At 45.9% G+C, this 10000-nt stretch overlaps 1 protein-coding gene across 1 annotated transcript in view; it reads right to left on the reverse strand.

Annotated features, from left to right (window-relative positions):
* The window catches only part of LOC120544902 (exocyst complex component 3-like protein 2), a 25937-nt gene that overhangs the window by 5579 nt on the left and 10358 nt on the right, over window positions 1-10000 (reverse strand). Inside the window, exons 2-9 of the mRNA XM_039778771.1 lie at window positions 9285-9427; window positions 9175-9225; window positions 8107-8373; window positions 3795-3913; window positions 3261-3375; window positions 1002-1112; window positions 433-530; window positions 21-140 (exon numbers count right to left, since the gene is read on the reverse strand). Of these exons, the coding sequence (XP_039634705.1) occupies window positions 21-140; window positions 433-530; window positions 1002-1112; window positions 3261-3375; window positions 3795-3913; window positions 8107-8373; window positions 9175-9225; window positions 9285-9427 (1024 nt within the window). The remainder of the gene's footprint in view (window positions 1-20; window positions 141-432; window positions 531-1001; window positions 1113-3260; window positions 3376-3794; window positions 3914-8106; window positions 8374-9174; window positions 9226-9284; window positions 9428-10000) is intronic.

Genomic DNA, 10000 nt, shown 5'->3' on the forward strand with positions numbered 1-10000 from the left:
TTCTTTATGTTTGTTGGTACCTGAAGGGAGGGCAGCAGTTGACCAGGGCGATGGTTTTGGACACGTATCCGTCCTCGTTGTCCCCGAACATGCCGCTCTGCATCGCCTCATGAAACATCTCAACCTTACGCTGAAAACTAACACAGTTACAAACACAAACGTCATAACTCTGATCATTACTCTGACCCTTTAAACAGAAAGCTTACGAAGCCATGTGTGTGAGCGTGCGTGCTTGCATGCGTGCGTGTAAATGTGTGTGTGTGTGTTTTTTGTGTGTGTGAACAGAACTATCTTGTTTACCTGCCATGGATAGCCCTCTGAGATTTACTTGCTGAACGGAAAATTTACCTGCATTTGGCGACGGCCGAGTGTTGATTTCGGACCCTGTGTGCGTGTGTGTGTGTGTGTGGCGTTGTGTGTGTGCGACTGCCATACAGGAAGTCTGCCAGGCCGTTGAGGCTGCACTGAGCCACTCTGGAGCCCAAACTCCTGTTGATGGAGGCCGAACGCTCAAGATCCACCTGCAGCCTCTGAAACAACAAACACACACAGAAATTATGGTTTATTTTTGACTAGAGGCAGAATATACAGAATACAGAGACTGCAGGAGCTGCTCGATGGTGTTTTAAGCCCACAACGTTGCCTTCCAGGCAGCTAACTCTAACCCTAAACATAACCATTGCCGCGCTGCCTGGAAGGTGGCGTTGGGGGCTTAAAACACCAAACACTGCAGGAGCTTAACAACATAGTTTGGTGTAAGGTGGACATAAAACTCAGTCCGAGCTCTCTTAAGTCAGTCTATTTTCCTGTCTTGACGTGTTTGAGATTAACCTAAATTTTAATAATTGGTGGTGAAGTTAGATCACCTGAACATTGTCAACAACCAATGGGAGCGCTCCCTCCAGCACCAAACAGGCTAGAGCCAGTGTTGTACATGCTTGCTAAACTAAACTCTAAAGACATAAAGTCTTCTAGACATTAGTCTTAGTAACAGTGTTTACCTGTATGACGGTCTTGGCCAGCGTGATCTGATACTCCTCGATGTGCAGCGTCTCCATCCATCTCTTCTCCTCCTCGTCCAGGACCTGGCTCAGCTCTGTGGTCACTTTAGTCTGCAAAACAAACGCACCTCTGAGTTATAACCAACACACAACAGAACTGCAACGGAATAAAGGGGCTTTTAACAAGGGGAGCAACACTCGGCCTGCGTAGTCGCGAGGATCCGCGGGGTCTCACTGCGCTCCTCATGTGAACAGACAGGCGGACAACGCTACGCGAGGAAACGCCAGGCGATCAATGGGCCTCATTCACCAATATCTTCCTAAGTATAGGATATCCTGATATGTTCTTAAGAAAGCCCCTAAGAAAAGTCTACGTCTGACTCATGACGTGTTCTTAAACAGCGGAGTTGTTCGCAGGTGTGTTCTTATAATGATGAATCCCAAAGTCTTCATAAATGTAAAGCTCGTGCCCGTTGCTCCTATTTAGCAGAGGTAAACAGCCCCTTAATTCCCATAAAAGGGCACAAGATGGCAGGGCCGTGTGCACACTAGAGGGTGACAATCTTTCGGGACTCCCGCGGGTCACGGTATTTCCGGAAGTCAATTTTACTGTTTGTAACGTGATAGGGACGGAATAATAGAGCACAGAAATCAACAGGAGCAGATGGGAGTGAGACGGAAAAATGTGTGTTTTGAGTGTGAGAATATCTCCATTAGGAATTATGTAATGTATGTTACCTAGACCAGCAGGTAATGCATGTTACCTAGACCAGCAGGTAATGCATGTTACCTAGACCAGCAGGTAATGCATGTTACCTAGACCAGCAGGTAATACATGTTACCTAGACCAGCAGGTAATGCATGTTACCTAGACCAGCAGGTAATGCATGTTACCTAGACCAGCAGGTAATACATGTTACCTAGACCAGCAGGTAATGCATGTTACCTAGACCAGCAGGTAATGCATGTTACCTAGACCAGCAGGTAATGCATGTTACCTAGACCAGCAGGTAATACATGTTACCTAGACCAGCAGGTAATGCATGTTACCTAGACCAGCAGGTAATGCATGTTACCTAGGCCTGCAGGTAATACATGTTACCTAGACCAGCAGGTAATACATGTTACCTAGACCAGCAGGTAATGCATGTTACATAGACCAGCAGGTAATGTATGTTACCTAGACCAGCAGGTAATGCATGTTACATAGACCAGCAGGTAATACATGTTACCTAGACCAGCAGGTAATGCATGTTACCTAGACCAGCAGGTAATGCATGTTACCTAGACCCGCAGGTAATGCATGTTACCTAGACCAGCAGGTAATGCATGTTACCTAGACCAGCAGGTAATGTATGTTACCTAGACCTGCAGGTAATGCATGTTACATAGACCAGCAGGTAATGCATGTTACATAGACCAGCAGGTAATGCATGTTACCTAGACCAGCAGGTAATACATGTTACCTAGACCAGCAGGTAATGCATGTTACCTAGACCAGCAGGTAATGCATGTTACCTAGACCAGCAGGTAATGCATGTTACCTAGACCAGCAGGTAATGCATGTTACCTAGACCAGCAGGTAATGCATGTTACCTAGACCAGCAGGTAATGCATGTTACCTAGACCAGCAGGTAATGCATGTTACCTAGACCAGCAGGTAATACATGTTACCTAGACCAGCAGGTAATACATGTTACCTAGACCAGCAGGTAATGCATGTTACCTAGACCAGCAGGTAATGCATGTTACCTAGACCAGCAGGTAATGCATGTTACCTAGACCAGCAGGTAATGCATGTTACCTAGACCAGCAGGTAATGCATGTTACCTAGACCAGCAGGTAATACATGTTACCTAGACCAGCAGGTAAAACATGTATAGTGTAGCCTAAATTTCCGAGGCAACCTCAGTGATTTGACCGCGATTAACCAAACGCACACACAATATATCAACTGGCTAGTTATCCTCCAGACAGGGTTTCTCTCTTTTGGCATGCAAGCCTGCTCGCGGTGTGACACGCGTGTCCAACAGAGTCTGATAACTTTAGACAACATAGGGAACATAATGGGAGTGAGACAGGATTCGGGGAGTCTTTCTCTCTGGATTTTGCAGGACAGGATTTTAGGAAAAGTTTGCAGATTTTCTGTGTGTGTCATACTTGCAGACGAATGGCGCCAGCATACGGATATACTACTTACTACTATAATACTACTTTATACTTATATATAACTATACATATAACTTATATATAACTCACCCTGACAGAGTTGAGACAGTCCAGCTCCAGTCGGCCTACAGTCTCTAATGGCAGCAGAGGACACAGACGATCTCGGCTGAAGGGACTCGTGATGCACACGGTCCCCAGAACGTCCCTAAACACACACACACACACACACACACACACAGAGACAGACAGACACACAGACACACACACATACACACAGAAACACACACACACACACACATACACACACACAAATTAAATCAATGACTGAAATGACTGAATGAATGAAAATTCAGAAACAATACAGAATCATGATGTTGTATATGTTGTGTAGCCAGGTGTGTGTTGTGCAGTGTGTACCTGTTGTATATGTTGTGTAACAAGGTGTGTGTTGTGTAGCCAGGTATGTTTGTGTTGCCAGTTGTGTGTCCTGCAGTGTGTACCTGTTGTATATGTTGTGCAGGTGTGTGTTGTACATTGTGTACCTGTTGTATATGTTGTGTAACAAGGTGTGTGTTGTGTAGCCAGGTATGTGTTGTGTTGCCGTGTGTGTCCTGCAGTGTGTACCTGTTGTATATGTTGTGCAGCCAGTCCAGCAGTGAGTAGATGTCAGTAATCTCCAGCTGGTTGTCGGTGATCGCCCCCAGTCGCCTAGCAACCGCCTGGTGGTAGCTCTGCACGTACTCCTGGCAAAACGTCAAAGGTCAAAGGTTAAAGTAAGTCTTCAGGTGAGCATTTAGACCTTAAGTGTTAAAGGAAACTTATTATATATGCTTTTCTGTTTGTGTTGTGTATGTTTTCTGTCATATATTTAATGTTATACTAATAATACATTTTATTTATTTATTGGCGCCTTTTTCTACACTGAAGGACAACTTACATATAATATATTCTGCTAATACTCGTTTAGAAGAAGTCTCCCGGCTAATCCTGCCTTGTACAAGCCGAAGTTGGAGAAACAGTTAGCTAGCTCATGTGATCCTTACCTAGCTACTGAGCATGTAGTCTTACCTAGCTACTGAGCATGTGCGACTCCCAACAAAGATGGAACAGCAGTGAGATGTCTCACTCTGTAGCTAAAACAGAGACCTCAACACAGGGTGAAAAGAGGAGCTGCAGCAATGTGCAGTACAACAAATATATGGTGTTTTTTTTATATGAGCACTTTAATACATTGTTCATATTACATAGCCATATTTAGTCAGCTCTTATAACTGGTAATACACTGCACACATTTATATTTAAGTGATATCACTCTAAACCACCTTCTGTAAACTAACTGTATACTACTGTCTACACTGCACTAGATTTCTTGTCCTGTCTATACTTTGTATATGACATTGCACTTTTCTGCTCTTTTTGCACTTCTGGTTGGACGCAAACTGCATTTCGTTGTATTTGTACTTGTATTCTGCACAGTGACAATAAAGTTTAATCTAATCTAATCTTTGTGTTATCTACACTCTATACTTAAAACAGTTTGAAGTGTGCAAGTATAGGTGGTTTGAGACACAGCCTAAGTCTTTGATAGTGTGTAAAAGTAGCTGTGTTTCTCCTTCTTATCTGGTCTGCAGCCTTGCAAACTGGCGGCTGGTTGGTTTGTGTACAGTAACCATAGCAACGCACAGAGCTGACCGTAAACTGTAAACAGGCAAGAGGCCGTAAACTGCAGTAAAAACCCAGATTGAGACGCATATTCTGAATGCGCTGTATACATGTTCAAAGAATGCTTCTAAAACCCAAATAATACCAGAATATCACACACGTCTTAATGGCGAAGTGCTAATTTCAAAACGTTACTGACATATAGACACTTCATAAACGGATAACCCCGTCATTGTAACCTAAATATGTCTGAGTTTATTTGCAAAGCTGATGTCAGTGAACTAGCATGTTGCTACTCCCCACAGTAGGCTGCTGGAAACACTATCAACACACAGGACCAGTTGACCAATCACAGTCCTTGAAACGCAGACCATCAACACACAGGACCAGTTGACCAATCACAGTCCTTGAAACGCAGACCATCAACACACAGGACCAGTTGACCAATCACAGTCCTTGAAACGCAGACCATCAACACACAGGACCAGTTGACCAATCACAGTCCTTGAAACACAGACCATCAACACACAGGACCAGTTGACCAATCACAGTCCTTGAAACGCAGACCATCAACACACAGGACCAGTTGACCAATCCCAGTCCTTGAAACGCAGACCATCAACACACAGGACCAGTTGACCAATCACAGTCCTTGAAACACAGACCATCAACACACAGGACCAGTTGACCAATCACAGTCCTTGAAACACCGACCATCAACACACAGGACCAGTTGACCAATCACAGTCCTTGTGGTCTGTGTCGCCTCGACGCAAAGTTACAAATTCATCAACAACACACAGGACCAGTTTTGTCCCCGTTCATCCATTTCGTTTGCTATTTTTGCTAACGGATTACGGTTACGGTATGATCCTTCTAGTTCTGATTGATTTGAAGTATCCCCCCCCCCCCAGACACTAATGAGGTCCAACCCCTCCCTCTCCCTCCACAGACTTGCTCCATCACTGTTCTCCATGTTGTAGGCCTCGTCAAGTTTTTAACGTGACCGTCTGTGTCTCGGGCTGACTTCCGCTAGAGCATAACTGTGACAAATGTCGACGTAGATTGACGTAAAAGTCGCATCAAATCCGCCTTGGTTGTTCACACTGCGGCCACAATGACAAAAAAATAAATAAATCAGACCTGGGTCTGATTCAGGACCACATACTGTGTGGAAAGCTACTGTTACGACCCCACCTCTGCAGTGCAGGGGTGGTTCCTCCTGCAGGCAGAGGAGGGTCGTTAGTAGATTGGAGCCACCTGGGCTCAGGGTATTTAAGTTGCCTCTAATCACTTTGTTCTCTCTCTCTGCTCCTCCAGGTATGACTTGGTTTGGTTTGTTCCTTTATAGTTCTACTTAGTTTTCATTCAGTCATTTACACCTATACAGATTCATTCATCCATGCACTTTGCATACACCTTACATTATGACATTCTCACACCTCATTCCTTTTTCTTTATTTAAAGTTACTAGTTTTGATTTATAATAAAATATCTTTTGATTGGCCTATACCTGTTGTTGGTGTCCCCTCATTTATTTGCCACAGGCCATGAGCCGGTTTGTGACACTACGTTCACACCGCAAGTCTTAATGCCTAATTCAGATTTTTTTTTGCTCAGATCAGATTTTTTTGTTTGTCTGTTCACATGACCTTTTTAAAATGTGGCCTATATATCAGGTTCCAGTGGGAACTGTTTGCAGTTTCGCACTGACCCGCATGCCCAAAAAGACCAATAACAATGACATCAGACACAGCACGCTGTTGTCAACACAGACGTAAACATTAATGAGCAGGTGCTGAGGAGGAGAAGAATGAAGAGAAACAGGGACACTTTGGCTATTTTGACCTTTTGTGGGGTTATGGCTGCAAATTCACCACAGAGGTCTGTGTGATCCCACCTCAGCTGGCGCGCGCCTCTGACTCGCGTGCACGTTTAGACTCCTTGGTCCGCGTTTCAAGACGGGTCAGGTGGGTTGCCGACATGTCAGCCGATGCCCGCCCTGGCGACGCGGTTGACAGCCGCACTGGGGAGCAGGGGGCCCCGCCCCTCCCCGCAGAGAGAGAGAGGGCGCAGCGAGGGTTATTGAGGTAAAGGTCGCATCAAATCTGCCTTGCTTGTTTACAATGCAGCCGCATTGGGAAGAAAAAAAAAAAATCAGACCTGGGTCAGATTCAGGACCACATATGGAGGTGGTGATGGCGCAGTGGATATGACACGTACCTTTGGTGCGGGAGATCCGGGTTCGATTCCCACTGCGATACATCAACCAGTGTGTACCTGAGCAAGGCGCTTAACCCCTAGTTGCTCTAGAGGTGTGCGACCTCTGACGTATATAGCAATTGTAAGTCGCTTTGGATGAAAGCGTCAGCTAAATGACATGTAATATAATGGAGGTGGTCTATGTAGGTGGTCTATGGAGGTGGTCTATGTTTGATTTGAGTATTCACACTACTTCTGAAGAAGTCTGACCTGGTCACTTGACCCCCCAAAAAAATCTGATTTGGGCCACTTTTGCCCTGCAGTCTGAACGTAGCAAAAGTCTTCCCAATTTTGGAGATGGAGTTAGATTGCATGTGGCCCGTGCCAGTGGCATGTACTTCCGGTACTTCCGTATGACAACTGCAATTGTGTACGAATTGACGCCGTAGCGAGTAGTATGAAAGGGCGAAAATACGTTTAGGTACATTGGTCAGGGTGGAGGATGTAAATAAATGGAAATGGACTGTTTTTATAAAGCGCTAGTTTTCTAGTCTTAACAACTACTCAAAGCGCTTTAACATAGTACAGGAACCATTCACCATTCACACACATTCATACACTGTGGCCGAGGCTGCCGTACAAGGAGCCACCTGCTCATCAGGTAAACGTTCACTCACATTTACCAACGTGGGTTTCAGTGTCTTGCCCACGGACACTTCGGCATGGAACTGCAGGGCCAGGGATCGAACCACCAACCTTCCGATTGGCAGGCGACCTCTCTACCACTTAGCGACAGCCGCCCATGTGGCTGGAGGTAAAACACAGGACTTACACCCAGGAGAAGCGGGATCGAGTCCCGCGTGTGACTTTGTGTCCCGCAATTGATATTTTTAGTATTTTTACGTCTTATGGTGAAAAACATGCCACTTCCGGCTGCCACATGCCACTTAAAAATCTAACTCCTACTGCAATTTTGGGTCCCATTACTGCCTAAACTGCTGTGTATTTACTAGGTCTCCAGTAAGAGGAGATCCTTCCAGGTGTTTCCGTGTGTCCCGTCACTGCGTCTCACCTGGAAGGGCTGGAAGTCTTCGGGGTAGATGGACACCACGTTCCTCTTGGCGGCGCCCAGGTCGTCCACCACGCGGGCCCGGAGACGGTCCAGGTATCGGTCCAGCTCTCCGGCGGTGAACTCGGCCTTCTGAGGGAGAGAGCCGTCGGCGGCCTCCTCCACCGCCTCCCTCCACCTCTGCTTCAGACGCCGAGGCCTCGGGCCCCCGGGGGCCGCAGCCGCACTCTGGGCCCAGTCTTTATCTACCTGCTCCTCCTGCTGCAGGACCTGCACACACACACACACACACACACACACACACACACACACACACGTTACAATTACTACTATTCACTGTCCACTAATTATATACATGGAGTCTGGTGGGTTTGGGTTTCATGATGCGTGCCCGTGTGTGTGTGTGTGTGTGTGTGTGTGTGTGTGTGTGTGTGTGTGTGTGTGTGTGTGTGTGTGTGCCTGTGTGTGTGTGTGTGTGTGAAAGGATCCCTACAGAGATAGACCTTTTAGTTAAAGAGTAAGATCCTTTTAGTTTAACATGAAACAGCCCCGAAATCACCATCACCAAACTCCACCAGACTCCATGTAAATAATCAGGACTTTTAGCGTGTATAGAGCCAGCATATCTCCACCAGACTCCATGTAAATAATCAGGACTTTTAGTGTGTATAGAGCCAGCATATTCCCACCAGACTCCATGTAAATAATCAGGACTTTTAGCGTGTATAGAGTCAGCATATCTCCACCAGACTCCATGTAAATAATCAGGACTTTTAGTGTGTTTAGAGCCAGCATATTCCCACCAGACTCCATGTAAATAATCAGGACTTTTAGTGTGTATAGAGCCAGCATATCTCCACCAGACTCCATGTAAATAATCAGGACTTTTAGCGTGTATAGAGCCAGCATATCTCCACCAGACTCCATGTAAATAATCAGGACTTTTAGCGTGTATAGAGCCAGCATATCTCCACCAGACTCCATGTAAATAATCAGGACTTTTAGCGTGTATAGAGCCAGCATATCTCCACCAGACTCCATGTAAATAATCAGGACTTTTACGTTGCGCACCTGCACCACGAGTCCGAGGTTGGGTCCAGCCGTTGGCGGCAGGCGGACTCCCTGACGACGGCCCACAGCTCCTTCTGCAGCTCCTCGTAGAGCAGCTCCACGTCCTTCGCCTTCCGGCGCCCGCCGTCCTTCACGCCCGGGCTAGCGGCGTCCTCGGGCTCGGACGACTCGCTGCACTCCTGCTCCAGCTCCAGGATGTGGCTGTCGGCCAATAGGAGGTCTCGCTTCTTCACCAGCTGCAGGATCTCCAGGACTGGAGGGAGACAGGGGGAAGACAGTCTGTATATATTTGTCTCCGTATTGTTTATTTCATATTTAATGTTTGTTTCTCTGTTAATGTTTCACAGAAGCAAATTCCACAGAAGTTCAAGTTATTGTGGCACTAAATCCTTTTCTGGTTTCCGGTTTTAATCACTTTTTCTGACCTTTGTGTTGCTTTTAGTTAACGTTTTTGTCGTTTTGTTGTTTATTTTTTTTTGCGTTTTGTTGTTTATTTTTTTTTGCGTTTTGTTGCTTTTCTTTGCGGCTATGTCTCGTTTCTTCAGCAGCTGCAGGACGTCCCGGACTGGAAGGGACAAACACACGTTTTAGTCGCTTCGTTCGACATGTTTTCAACCTTTTTATTGCCTTTTCGAGTCTTTTTTAAAAACGTTTTGTCTCTTTTTATGTCTGTGTGTGTGTGTGTCTGTGTGTCTGTCTGTGTGTCTGTGTGCGCTGTGTGTGTGTGTTTGTTGTGCGCTGTGTGTGTGTGTGTGTGTGTGTGTGTTTAAAAGACCTTAAAGTTCAGAGACTCCACAATGAATCTCTTTATTCCGACTGATTAGCA

Source organism: Perca fluviatilis, chromosome 2 (genome assembly GCF_010015445.1).
Source record: "Perca fluviatilis chromosome 2, GENO_Pfluv_1.0, whole genome shotgun sequence".
NCBI classification, from domain to species: Eukaryota; Metazoa; Chordata; class Actinopteri; order Perciformes; family Percidae; genus Perca; species Perca fluviatilis.